The sequence below is a fragment of the Manduca sexta genome, chromosome 12 (assembly GCF_014839805.1).
Source record: "Manduca sexta isolate Smith_Timp_Sample1 chromosome 12, JHU_Msex_v1.0, whole genome shotgun sequence".
In the NCBI taxonomy this organism is placed as follows: domain Eukaryota; kingdom Metazoa; phylum Arthropoda; class Insecta; order Lepidoptera; family Sphingidae; genus Manduca; species Manduca sexta.
This window is the reverse complement of record NC_051126.1, coordinates 732,609-747,111: the sequence shown is the minus strand read 5'-3', so window position 1 is coordinate 747,111 and position 14,503 is coordinate 732,609. Positions and strand designations below refer to the sequence as shown.

At 34.7% G+C, this 14,503-nt stretch overlaps 1 protein-coding gene across 1 annotated transcript; it reads right to left on the bottom strand.

The window, feature by feature from the left end:
• Nucleotides 1-998: 998 nt before the first annotated feature.
• On the bottom strand, nucleotides 999-10,476 carry LOC115451217 (cytochrome P450 9e2). Its single transcript, XM_030179456.2, has 11 exons — nucleotides 10,378-10,476; nucleotides 8,561-8,765; nucleotides 6,467-6,630; nucleotides 6,028-6,165; nucleotides 5,545-5,747; nucleotides 3,806-3,941; nucleotides 3,441-3,536; nucleotides 2,964-3,185; nucleotides 2,602-2,702; nucleotides 2,297-2,465; nucleotides 999-1,975 (listed from the first exon to the last, which is right to left on the bottom strand). The coding sequence occupies exons 2-11, from the start codon at nucleotides 8,758-8,760 to the stop codon at nucleotides 1,809-1,811; spliced, it is 1,596 nt and encodes a 531-aa protein (XP_030035316.1). The 5' UTR covers nucleotides 8,761-8,765; nucleotides 10,378-10,476; the 3' UTR covers nucleotides 999-1,808.
• Nucleotides 10,477-14,503: the final 4,027 nt, after the last annotated feature.

Sequence of the window (14,503 nt, the reverse complement as noted above, 5' to 3'; positions counted from 1 at the left end):
ATTCAAATAAAGGACCTCAGAGCTGTGGTCGTGCCGCGCACTCTATATAACTAGGCCAACGAGGTAGTCGAGTCAGTAAGAACTAAAAGAGTAAATAAAACACCAACAAAATAATTTGCATTATTTATTAATAAAATTTTATATTATTTAATACTTTTAGACACCATATTATATTATACATTTATTACAAAATAATTGTATATTACCTATAAAATATGTCACATCAAGTAAAAAAATAATTTCTTAATTAAAGCCTCACTAAAACAATTAAAAGAGATTTTCACTTCAATATATGACGTATACTAAATTTTTTTGTGAAAATTATTATCGAAATTGTTACATGATTACTTAATCACAATTTTTTCTTTTTATTGCCATTGATGCCATTGCATAACACGCAATATGCCGCCTTGAAACTTGGTTCCTGCTATAAAATGTTCTAAAATTCCGTATTGTAACCGTGCCTCATACAAAAGAAAAATATCCCCTTTGAATTGATTAGAGAGTTATATATTAAACTTAATGTATAATCTTAAGAGCCTCGTCCATTCGTTCCACACATTTTCAGCGCATGAATTATGGCAGCTATATGCAAATATTTACAAATAATTTCTTTAGGTCTTTTTGATAAATTAACTACCAAAAATATTCCTTATTAAATTATCTATTTAATAGTGTTGGTTGGAAATTAATGTGTGTTAGAAGGAGATGTCCGAAATCGTCAATTTTAGTGGCATTTTTATTATAAAATTAATGACACAATATCCACATTATAAATAAAAACTATAAGTTAAGATAACATTTATTGTGGAAATATGATGTTTTATTTTTATATATATATATATATATATATATATATATATATATATATATATATATATATATATTATAAATTTTAGGTAGATAGCTTCTAAAAATACGGTTAGGTTAGTTTTTTTAGTTTTGCTAGGGGAGCACCTAAAGTAAATATTCGTTAATTGGCTTTTAAAAACACCTAATTTATAATTATCACGTGTTTATTAACAAAAATATGTGAATAGATTGTCTAAAAATAATTATTATCGCTATAATAACAAGCACAATGATGTGATATCTAGTTCGTTTTTATGTTTATGAAGATACTGTATAATTGGGCATCGGAATTATCAAATACTATTGTTGATACAAAAATAAAAAATATATAATAATTGTTATTACTTTGATACTGCTACATAGCGACGGTAAAGTTAAAATAATACATTAAATTTATTATTATTAGTCATTTCTTATCAAAAAACGCGTACCTAAAGAATAATAAATTGCAGACCAAACAAAGGCTACTTCACGCTATTTCAAAACATATCAATCCGGTATAGTCCAGTCGAAATAGACAGAAAAAAACCTGCGAGTTAGGAAAAATTCCCATAGAGCTGAAGATTGGTATAGACGTTAAATATGTCATTACCAATAAATTGTCAAAAGTCCCCATCGTTCCTATGCGTGCAAAAAAAATATTCAAGGTCAAATTCATTTTTCTCTGAAACCGGAGGTACCGGTATTACCCGTAACCGGTATTATCGTAAAATAGGTCAGACAAAAGTTGTAGATCATACAATTCTCTACAAAAATTGTTCTAATATTTTTTCGTACGAATCACCGTTCATTAAGATATCGCGATTTTAAAACTACTAGTTTTTAAAAACGATGTATTACTATCAGTCACTAGAAAAATTGATCATCTGCGTTCGACCTTACACTAAGTCTACTTCATAATCACCCTCTAAAAATTTACTTAAATTTATACTTAATGCTGAATGTCAATATGTCCATTATTGTCTAACCCTTAACCGGACCCAGTGCCCGCCCTCGATCCTGATGTTGAAGGTGCTCCTGTCCAACTTAACTGGTATGCAAGTCTTCTCGCACGGAGACAGCTCCATATGCTGCAACAGCTGATATGCCATCACTTTCACCTCGCAGAGGGCGAATCGGGATCCTAAAAAAAGTATAATTCAAGATAATGAGAAAGTCGCTTTTTTTTGCTAAGCGGAATACTATAAATAAACTTTAACAACACGGTTATGAATTTAAGAGCATCTTGAGATTTAATTTATTAACTCCCATGAACCCTGCTTCATTAATCGTCAAACTGGGGAAACAATACCTATTCGTGCACACAACATAGTGGCAGAAATAGACAAAGCAGTGGTACCTACAGATACGGACCTATAGACACGAGCTCGTACCCTGTAGATCTATCAAGGGTTCAAATAATTTGATCTTTTAGAAAACTCATTTCTGTAATAGTAATCCTTACCGATACAATTCCTAGGTCCCAAACCGAAGGGAATGTATGTGAAAGGCTTTATATTGTGCTTGTTCTCATCGGAAAAGCGCTCGGGGTCAAATTTGTCTGGGTTCGGGAAGTAATTGGGGTCTCTGTGGATGCCCCAGACTGGTATGCCGATTCCCATACCTTTGCGGACCTGGAAATAAAGCATTTTGTAACCATGTCAAATCATAGAAGATTATACATTGAAAAAAATAAAAACTCAGCAAACCGAGGAAACGTCAGCTGCATTAAATAATGATTTAGAATAAAGCCGAGTTTGATTGACTTACGATGAAATCTTTTTCAGCTTTGTCGTTAGGTTTCCCTATGTTGTAATCCTTGATGCATATTCTGTCCAAAGCGATACCTGGAGACCATAACCTAAGCAACTCTGCAAAATAAATTAAAATTTACAATGAAATTATTTTTACAGGTACCTTGAGACTTTGTATTCTCTGGAACTATGCATTTGAGTACCTAGATTATTTTGTATGTATATTATGCCAACTTACTCCAAAACGTGAGTCGTTAGATAAAGCACAATGACACGTTTTCACTATGATTTTAAGTCTCTATTGTTTTCTTTCTTCCATGAGGAAATTAATCTCAGTGCTTTTAAGAAATTGACAAACCAAACTCCAACTACCCTTACCCGAAACCACCATGTCCAAATACACCATTTGCTGTATGGAGTTGTAGTCAAACTTTCCTCCGTTCTTCGCCTCGTTGTCCATGATCTCCTGGTACAGCCGCTCCTGCACATCAGGGTTCACTGCGATCTCGTGGAGGAGGAACGACATGGCTGACGATACGGTCTCGAAGCCAGCGATGAAGAATAAGACCGCTTGGGCGACAAGATCGTCATCGGCCCACTCTATTAATATAAATAAGTTTACATTAAACTAGGAACATATTTTTAAATTTACCAGGTGAGATAAAAATGTAGCAACTTGCTCCCATTTCTTAAATTCCGATTTCAAACATTGTTCCATTCATAAAGGTAGGTAACGAATTGATATTCCTTTGCAAACTATGGAGGATTCTTTGATCTCGATGACCATTTACTATAAAATGATTTACTATCTTTGCCAACTTATAGTTTATCATATATTATTCTTCATTTTCTTACCTCTATTAACTTCTTTCTTTCCAACAACTGATTCTTCTACAGTGGCAAACCCTGCGTCTACGTCTTTCGTAGACTTTTCTTCGTGAGATAGTTTTCCTGCAATATTATGTCAAATTTCAGAATAGTTTAAAATCTTTTATAACTATCGATGCAATATGACGAAACTTCTTATAGACCGGTCCTTATTTTGCTCTCCGTGCGAGCAAACTGCTTCTTTCGTCTTTCAGTTTTATGAAAAAGTTGATGAAACGTCACGATACCTAACAATAGCTGGATAAGACAATCCAACTGTTTTTGTTACAGGAATCTTAGAATTAAACTATGTTTTCAGAATATATGAAATACGTATCATAGTAGCAACACACCTTTCTTCACTTCCATGAGAATATTGATCATATCCGGTCTGATGATGTTATTAGCCTCCCTATCATCCATTGTGGTCTTCACCAAATTTCTGAAGAAGTATTTGATGTCATCCGTAAAGAGAGATACTTTAAGTACCTGCAGAAAAAATAAAAAAATACCCTTCACTTTTCAAAATACTCGTATTCCTAGGATTTAATGCAAATCTTTGTACCCACTAATCTTTTACTAATCACTAGCCAGAAGATTTGCAAGAATTCATGAGTATCCGTTTTTTACAGAGTAGATAGATCAGTAATCGGTCTACCATATGGATAGTATATCCAAATTATATTGACCTCTAAGATATTACGCCTCTTGAAATACCAATTACGCTGACCTTGTCAGGTCTAGAGCTCATATTATGTCATCAATGCGGTAGACAAAAACAAGTGGAGTCTCAATCATAAAACCACCATCTTAAGAGCAATTTAAGAACGTTTTTCGACGGACGCGATTAATCTACGCTCTTGCAGCGTGTGCGCAGCGATAGTCGCGTATACTAAATAATGTACATTTCAAGCTTGAATTACTAAAGCGAATTAACATCATTTCAACGTTGCGGTGTCGTGGCAATGTTCCTGGTCCGAGGTCGCTATAACCAGGTTCACTAAAAACCTACTGGAAACGGCGAAAATTCTCACCAGTATACTAAGATCCAGAGAATTTCATCTAAGAATAATTATTTATTTCTAGACAAAGTCATTATCATCTATACATGTTATAAAACAAAGTCCCCTTTTCTGTCTGTCTATACCAATTTTATCTATTTTCTCATAACCTACTGAACGGATTTTTATGAATTTGGTGCAGAGATAATTTAAGACCCTGGGAAGGTAGGCTACTTTTTATCCCGGGAAATTATACAGCAAGACCTTTATCCCGGAAAACGTTCATACGGGCGAAGCCGCGAGCAAAATGAAGTTAAATAGAAAATATAATGTATAAAATAAAATAGACGTCATTGTGCCGTTAGCGTTGTTAAGACCAGTGATATTTGCACTATTTTCAAGGTCACGAATATCAAAGAGTGAAGACTGGCTGAATCTTTCAATGGTTTTTATTAAGAATTGTACATTAAACTGAGTTGTTATACATTACTCATATAAGGAAATAAACAAAATAAAATATAGCTGAAACATAAATGAGACTTGAATTTATGTGTATCTCTGGGTGATTACTTCTGAATGCTTGCGATAATTGTCTATGATCATATCCCGAGTCGAGCAACTGATTTTAAATCTTCAATTTGACTGCAATACTGATCATTTTAACGTAATATCTTGCGTCAATTTTACAAGCATAGGTACATATTTAAGGGAAACTCCTTACAACAATATATATAAGTATGTAGGTTATTATGAGTAATATGTGGTTTTGCAATATATGACATGTACTTTAGAATAACACCTGTTTTGCTGGGTACCTATATTAAATTCTGGAGAGATAACGGTACGCTTACCATAGCCACTCTTTCTGTAGAAAATCAATATGTATAAAAGCCAATCGTAAGAGGTTACTCAGAAGGGCTATCGGAAGGACGCGAGCACATTTAAGAATTAGACATTATTGCGAATAGTCACCCTTTGAGGGTAGTAGTATAAAAGTGAAGAGCAGTAAGTAAAGAACAGTAGTATTAAAGTACTTTGCCCACAAAAAAAAAACAAAACAAAATTGTTAAGGTTAATCCAAACTCACAAACCTTCATTATCTTAGGGAACGATGCAAACGCAAAAAACTTTAGCATTTGCCTGAAGTTGAATGTGGAAGCTCTCTTTCCCATCGCGTAGAAGTCGTTCTTCTCATGGGTCATGGAATCCACCTTAAGTCCGAAGGCGCAGGAGGCTACAACATCGTTGGCATAGCGAGTCGTCAGGTCCTTGCAGTCAACGTCTATATAGCCCACTGTGAAGGAAGAATTTATAGCTTCTATATACCATGAACTTGTATTGCCAAAAATTGTGCAAATGCATATATCAGTCCAGATTCAGACATCACCTGATCAGTAGATATATTCTTAATTCTGAATCAAGGTTATAGGCTATTATGCGATTGATATTCTATAAACTTCCATGTTATATCTCAGGATAAAAAGTGCCATATAATTTTTCAATAAATTGCAAAAATATCCATCACTCACGATAATTTCGCTTATAACTGGTGTCAAAATTCAAAAAGGACTAACCTTTAGAATCTGTGACCTTTTTCTTCAACGCCTGTATCATCTGCTCACCCACTTCCACCATGAAGGGTATCATGAGCTTTATCTTGGAGCTGGTGAACGCAGGGCTCAGCGTGGAGCGCATATCCTTCCATTCTTGACCTGGACGAAGATCATCAATTATTAATTATAATAGAAAAAACAACAGTGCAAATTAATTGGCTTTCCTGGAATTAAATTTGGAAACCAAGTTCATAGTCTAAATAAAATAAACTATATCAGCAAAACGGTTCAAAATACAAACAAATTGTAATAAAATGCAGGTAATAATTTTCTAAAAACACTTGGCTATGTTGACTGAATATGCAATTGAATCCGATATTTATACTTTGCTTATATTGTTTTACTAAGTTCGTGTTGCAAAATCAGCTCTCTACTCCACAACTACAAAGAAATTAATTACCTTTCAAAGAAAACAGATTTCTTCCGAACATAGGGTCTACTTTTTCATCTATTAACACGCGGTGGTCAAGGAAATGTTCGAAGTCCTTAACCGTGATCTTCTTAAGCAACTCGGTGTCCCTCACCAACAACATCGGGTTTGTAAACTCATATCGGCCGACGAACCTATGGAAGATTTAAACTGATATTTTATTTAACAATTAATTACACAGCAACAAAAGTAGCAAAACAAATGTTTTTTTTAAATCACCTAAGAGTCAAACTTTTTTTGCACTGAAATACACTCTATAGGGTTTACTTAATTTTCATAATAATAGTAATATCAGCTCTGTATTATATACTTGCCCACTGCTGAGCACGGGCCTCCTCTACTACTGAGAAGGATTAGGTTTTAGTCCACCACGCTGGCCTAGTGCGGATTGGTAGATTTCCTATATTATTTCCTATAGACAATTTCTCAGGTATGCAGGTTTCCTCACGATGTTTTCCTTCACCGTTAAAGCAAGCGATTATAATTTAGAAAGAATACACACTTTATTTTAGATGTAGAAAAAAGAATTTACATTCAAGTTAATACGTAGAAGTTTTTAATGTGTACAATTATTTTTTGGGATGATTATACATAACTGTCAATAGCATCCGAAATGTGTTTGTATTACATGTCTACCTACCAATGCAGAGGTAAAATAGTGGCATGCTATGTATCTACGCTCTCGTTACATATTATAAAACAAAGTTCCTAGGCGAGTCTTTCTGTCTGAATGAAGCGATAAACTTAAAAACTACCAAACTAACTTCGATAAAATTGGGTATGGAGATAGTTTGATAGTCGCAGGAGGACATACGCTACTTGTTTTCCCTGGAAGATATATAGCAGCACTTTTATTCCAGCCACCACTCCTTCAGGCGGCTGAAGACGCAGGCAAAAACTAGTACCATTATAAAGTAAAAAACATGAAAATACAAAAACCACTAAAGTTTCGAAAAACTAATGTAAAATAATCTGAAGAGAAATCCGCCATGGTTGCTCCTACTGAGAACAGTAAATGCAAGTGCTAGATCTGTAGGCAATGATCGGCTAGATCCAGTAATGTAAACAACTTATCCATTGTTATGTATATTATATTTAATGTTTGAATAATCTCTAGTATAATTGCATGGTTTACTTCCGTGAGAACCTTAATTATGTATAATACCTATGTAACGTAGAAATAGGTATGGTTGTATGAGTAGATGTTTGTTTCAATTTTTTGAGACTGGCGAGGAATTTGCGTATTTTAGTAATAGATATTACTTGCGGCTTCGCTCGCGTTAAACGCTTTTCCCGCTACAAGTCACTACATCACTGTACCGATTAAATAATAAAAAGAATTTTCCAAATCCGTTCCGAAATGACCGAGTTCTAAAATAAAAAATATAAAAAAGGTCGAATTCATAACTTCTTCCTTTTTTAAAATCGATTGAAAATGATGAGGGAGTATTGCATTACACTTTAGCCATAAAAGATTTATAAATATTTTGCACCTAAGTTTATAATATTTCCTATAGCTTATCATTGTTACCTCAGTATTTCCAAACACTCAGAGTAGTAATATCAGTAAATTGAGTGTTCAACCACTATCTGATAAGAAAAGGCAAACAATCCGAATGCGTATAGTATAATTGTTTATGTTTTAAATTTATGTTTTTAACCTTTCATATCTAACTTACTGCGCGTGCGTATTTCAAATGTCGAAAAATAAGAAACATTGACCCGAAACCCGACAATCTTTCTGACAATTTGCTTGCTCAGTCTGGAAGTCAAAATTTATTCATAATTTTTACCGAATGCCATGACGTACAATATCTAAGTGTTGTTTTACTAAGCTTTACATTTGATTCAAGGCTAAGTTTGCTCCCGCCTCGGCCTACGTAAATAAGTTTATTTGGGATAACAGTTTCGCTATATATTTTCCCCAGATAAATAGTGAATGTGCTATTCAAAACTGTACTCTATATCATATCAAAATACGTCCAGATCCAGCCGTTCCAGAGTAATTGTGTATGGAACATCAAACCTTTCGCATAAATAATATTAATGTAGATTAAAACCTACCTTTCTTCAGGGTATGCATTGTACATCCTTGCAATCTGATCAGCAAAGTGCTCCATTTTGAGCGTGACCTTGGCCATGTCGCCTATCACTGGTAAGGGCGAAAATTGCTTGACACCATGCCTGCTGAACAGCGTGTACGTGCGCTTGAGGTAGAGCACCGCGGCCGCCACCAGCGCCACCGTCCATATCACCAAAAACATTGTTACTGCAACAATTATCAATGCATTAGGTGGAAACCGCCCTTGGTGGCACGTCAATATCAGAACTACTTTGTAGGTACTGCCGAGTATAGGAACGTCCGTATATAATAAAAAATTAAAGAAAATTTGACTACATTGTACACATTTACAATAATTCTGGTGGTAGGTCTCTCGTAATTGAGGGGCTTTCTGGGTAGGTGCCACCGTAATGTCTATTTCTAAGCAGCAGTGAGCATGCGCTGCTGTATTCTGATTTAGAAGACATTGTAGCGTTATTACTGAACATTGAGACTAAACATCTTACGTCTCGTCATTCAACGGCAATAAAAACAAATCGAGGCTATCCTGCTCTCTCATTTACTGCAATTATTGTAAGGGGAGATGAATAAGACTGTTATCATACCGAATATGCAGTGAGCCACATGAGTAGCTAAACAAATTCAAAACTTCAAATGGCCTATATGCGTTATGTTTAATTAAATTTTGATTTTCTTCATGAAAAGAAGATTTTTTTTTTGTCATACGTGAAAAAAAAAGGTTGTTGTTTTGATTTGTCATGTGTTTGTTAACCTGGCAAAGGCCGGCTTAAACAAACACATAGGACTTTTTGGGTGAAGAATCGGGACGCTCGCAACCCTTGAAAAAATTAAGTGACCATGCTGCGAGCAACCCACTAGCAGGTTACAAACCTCGGCTCAGGACGGCCAATATGAGATAATGTGGCATTAACAATTAGGGATAAACAAAGGGTACTAAACAATCTATCCATTATGATTTCTTATGTTTACGCGAATGTTAGACATTGAAATTAAACTAATTTTCCGGATTCTATCTAATCTATCCATTACCATATTCGTAGACACGCGAAGCTAAACTTAATAAAAAAAATGTTAAAGCACAAAACAGTTTAGGCGATAATTAAATTTGTTTATTTATGTGGCTGACTCTACACCTCAAAAATAGTCTAGATACACTGAACTGTTGGTGCATATAATAGTATATTGATATGTACGGGGCAATCCCTTGATCGCTAAGGCTGCAAGGCCTTCGAAACGACGGTGGGAGGATAAATTAAACAGAAAATCGCTAAAAAAACGTAAAGATTTTTTTTCTAATCATTCATGTTAACAAATTATTATACTAATCTTAAGGAACAAAGAAATATGTAAATCAAAAAACATGCTCTTAACTAAAAAAATCAACGGTATTGTGAATTTTACTTAAAATATAAGTAATTTTATATCTTTTATATTTCTCCAATGAATTTCTCAGAAATATATGTATTGTAAGAAGATTTGTAGAGAGTACGTCTAGCATCATACGCTTTTGTACTTAATTACTTATATAATGTCAATATTCAGGGAAAGCCCCGTACACGTTTAAACAAAACAAAATGTAAATAGAAAATCCAATTCCAGAAATTTTAAAATATCTATAGTAATTTATTTAATTTTTAAGAATCACTTTTTATCCATTTAAAGGTCAAAGTCTAATGATTATAACATATTATCGATCGCAAAAAATATTTACACTAAAATTATTATAATCCTTATTTCTCAATGATTTCGCTCATAAATTTTCTATTTGTTTACAAAATGTATTATTAGGAACACATACCTTATCAAACACAACACCAATAACTACAACTCGCGGTCACTGAATGAACACGACGATGTGAAATGTTGTATATAACAAGCATACTGGTTCGTGACGTCATAAATTTACATGCGGTACTGCGTCGTATTATGATATATCGGTGCAATCTTCGACTCTACGAGAGCTTAGATTAGATTTTTGTAAACACAATACATTTTCTGGAGCTGATATTAGAGAAGCCGTCTAGTTGGGTGTGGGACAGACTGCCGAGAAGAATGTCCGCAATTTCAAAATCAAAGGGTATTAACCTCTGACTTTTCTAAAGTTATGTGTGTATTTTATGTAAATTATTTTTGCTTTAACAGTGAAGGAAAACCTAAGAAGTTCTCTATAAGAATTTTGAGTGTGTGAAGTCTGCCAATCCGCACTAGACCTGCGTGGTGGACTAAGGCCCAATCCCTTTCAGTAGTAGAGGAGGCCCGTACCCAGCAATGGGACAGTAGCGATACAGGGTTGGTATTTTTATAAAGAAAAAATTAAAATAACAAAGAAATATGTTTGTATCTGTTATCTTTATATAGGTACTATTTTTATTTTCGTTGTGTTATCCGATATCCTATTCTAATGAAACAAAGCCCATACTCTACTTCAAATACACTTTGTCCAACTGTTATAATATTTTATAGGTGCCCGGACAGCACCATACACAAGGTGTTTAAACTCACCATAATGGCCCACGTAAGTGTGTCGCGTTCCGGGATCAGCCTGTGTATTTCCGGCTCCAATAAACCGGCATAATTGTGTCGACTGCCGAGGGGTAATCATCTCTTATCAGACGTACCATCAGATGTAGTGGGGTCAATTTGCCGTGCACCTGCCTTATTTTATGACGAGAGATGAAGCTCGAAGGGTCACTGGTGTTAAACTCTACCAATCATCCCGTATCTATCCATTTGTGGGTGTATGCCTCCTTTCCAAGGCGCCAGGGTTTCCGATCTTGAACTAACCTCATTGGGTTTCTTGCTCGATGCCTGCTGACCTTCGGGCTCATGGTCTACCTCTAATCCTTTACCCATGTTAAGTACAACAAAATCCTAATATTACAATGTAGACTCATTTTAAATGTTGTGTAACAGTTTCCACTCTGGCATGTGACGTTGTTAGCAAGTCTTGTAGTGCTAACAAAACCCGGATCATATCAGGACGATATCCGGAGAAGGTCCCGGATTATATATTACGTAATATTTAATAATCAGCTTATATGTCTCGACTTTGGAAAACGAAATATCGTAATTATTGCGCAAAGTTTTTGTTTACGTTGCATGCGATTATTGAAGATAAAAACGCAACATTTATCTCTGTTTGTCGAGGTTGGTGACCATGAGTCTGTGGTGCAATGTGGATCTATCGTTATCTACCTGCACGTTTACCAGGCACTATATAAATACGAATTGTATCAAATGTATTAAGTTGCTGGGATATGATACCGATGGTAATATGATACCCATTACTGTACTAACCATCAGGTGTTTTTAACCGACTTCAAAAAAGCAGAAGGTTGTCATGTCGACTGTATTTTTGAAACGATCGATAACAATGTTTAGTTTTTATTACGCTTCGACTCCAATATTGGTGACCAGTATATAGGTAGTGTTAAATATTTTTTGGCTTTCAGTAGTTTTTGAAGGCGACTTTTTTCTAATAAAACGTAACTTTAATCTATAAGCACTTAACACACTTGGCACTCCGGAGAATGTGGAGTGCTAAACACCTGACACTTCCGTGATTCTTCCAGTGAAAACTGGCAGCGTATCCACGCTTTTTTTAATATTATGTGCAGTGAATCACTTGACACTAGTTGTCTTATTTTCTCTTTTTTCAGCCTTTACCATTTGGCCAAAATTACCATTTTCTATTTCTGTATCCAAGGATAAGTTTTGTTCAAATGAAATAGAAGAAGCCTTGAACAAGTTGCAAACGTATCTATTCTATTATCTTTCTTTAGATTTTTTTACCTATTAGGATATCATTAGCATATATTTCTTTGTTTTCTACGAGCGTTAATGATTGGACTTTTTGTCTAAAGACCAAGACTGCTTGATAGTTACGCCTGTTAACAAATAATAGCAACAAGGGCCCGAAAGAATAACTGCATACAGCATCATTAGGCCTACCCGCAGATATGAGTCAGAGTGTACCTTTGGAGGTCGTGTCGATGCCCTCAGAACCCGTTCGCGGTAGTACAAGTAATCATGTACGGGGAAAAGTCATAAAATATTACGCAAGAAATTGTCGGTGGTGCAATCGTTTTGGCATAATTGGGCTCTGATTATTTTAGGTTCAAATCAACTATTTTTGAAGCGAAATTTTATTCCAGATTTCGGAATAAGGAAGTTCCATCTTTTTAGTTAGATTTTAAACTAAAACTGCCTAGTTGTACTCCATTTTTGAAATTTTGCCTCCTATTGATCATGAGAGAGAAATTATCTTTTACATATAATTAAAGCACCAAATTAGAGTATAAGGTTTAGAGTTAGAATATCCAAAGCTCGCAAGAAGGTCCGCTCATAGTACCGGAGGATACCATATTTTGACATGACGGTAGAGCTAACACGTTCTCCCAGTGAATAGAATATATCGCTCTCTTAATAAAACAATGACCAATTCCAAAATTGTAAATTTTTGGGAATCGTCCAAATATTCATTTCTGTATGCGACCTTTTTTTTAAGTTGCTATAAAATTGAAATTGTTAAAGATAAATCAAAAATGAAAGCTATAGCATGAAACAATAAAAAAGATCGCAAATAGAAATGAGTTTTTGGACGACTCCCACAAATTATCAATTTTGGAATTGGTTATTATGTTTATACGTTTACAAATGAAAGGGCTTGACCTGGATAATGCCACAATCTTACAGAAAACCAAAGGGATATGACGGCTTACCGCTGCATTTTGTATAACTAACATTTTTGGTGATCTGGATCATATCTCTACGCATCCCTGACTCCACTGTCTTTGCGATGCTTCTTTGGCCTTGGAAATGAAAAAAATCCTCACACTTTATAATCATTGCGCGTTTTTGCAAGTCATATCTATTTATCAATTGTTATTCTCGAGCAATACATTTAAACGTTTAAGGCCCTCGTCTGAGCAAATGACCTTGAGAATTCAGTCCATACTTTTACAGCGCATAAGTTACTGCCGGATATATGCAGAATTGCGTTTTATTTTTTAATGAAACAATTTTATATCCTTTAATATTTTAAATTACCAAAATATTCCTTATTACACGAATAGTGCCACTTACAATTTAAAGTTATGTGTACTTTGTGAGGCCCGGAATAGACAATTTAGTGGCACTGTTATTATAAAATTAAAAAGACAATATCCATATTATTAAAAAAAATAACAAACAAAGTACATAACATATTGTACAAATATTATGCAATTTTTTTTCCATACGTATATAAATATCTTATAGATAGAAACGCCCTTAAAACAATAGTTAAAACCTTGAAGTTCTCCATTGCGCATGGAATGTACATGCACTGATTGATTAATTGCTAATGCGTATGCTATGCTATGTATATCAGATTATATAACACACAGCAATTATTGTGTGAAATTAAAACACTAGAAAATTCCCTGAGTCTTACATATAATAAATTTATAAGTTCTAAAAACAAAGTTGATGATCTAATGGCACTCTTAAATGATTCTAATACTAATAGTAGTAATTATTCCTTGACTAATAGTGCTGAGTCAGTACACACCAAATCTGTGGTTGAGACGGACATGCCTGGCCTTATTGTCTCTCAGAGCACTGGCCCGGGGAACTCCCAGGCAGATGAGAGCTGTGCCTCAACAACAAAGGCTTCATGTAATGTTTCTCCCACTATTGTGTTCTCTGACAACTTCGGAAGGGGCTTTGGATCATCGCTGAGCAATAGCCTAGAGCACTCCGCTATGAGTTACTGTTTCCCAGGAATGCTCTATAAAAATATTATTAAACAAGTTGTTAGCAAGACATATACTCCTGACTCTTGTATTGCAATATTAGTAGGAAATAGCTTTAATTTAACTAAAAATGACATATCGAGTAGCATAGGCTCTATGATCAGCCTTAATTGTCAAAAAATAATACTT

Coding starts and splice junctions, on each gene's coding strand:
- LOC115451217 (XM_030179456.2), bottom strand. CDS start 8,760: ATGTTTTTGGTGATATGGACGGTGGCGCTGGTGGCGGCCGCGGTGCTC. Junction 3,186..3,440: donor AAAGAAAGAAGTTAATAGAG/GTAAGAAAATGA, acceptor TTATATTAATAG/AGTGGGCCGATGACGATCTT. Junction 1,976..2,296: donor GGGACCTAGGAATTGTATCG/GTAAGGATTACT, acceptor TACTTTTTTTAG/GATCCCGATTCGCCCTCTGC.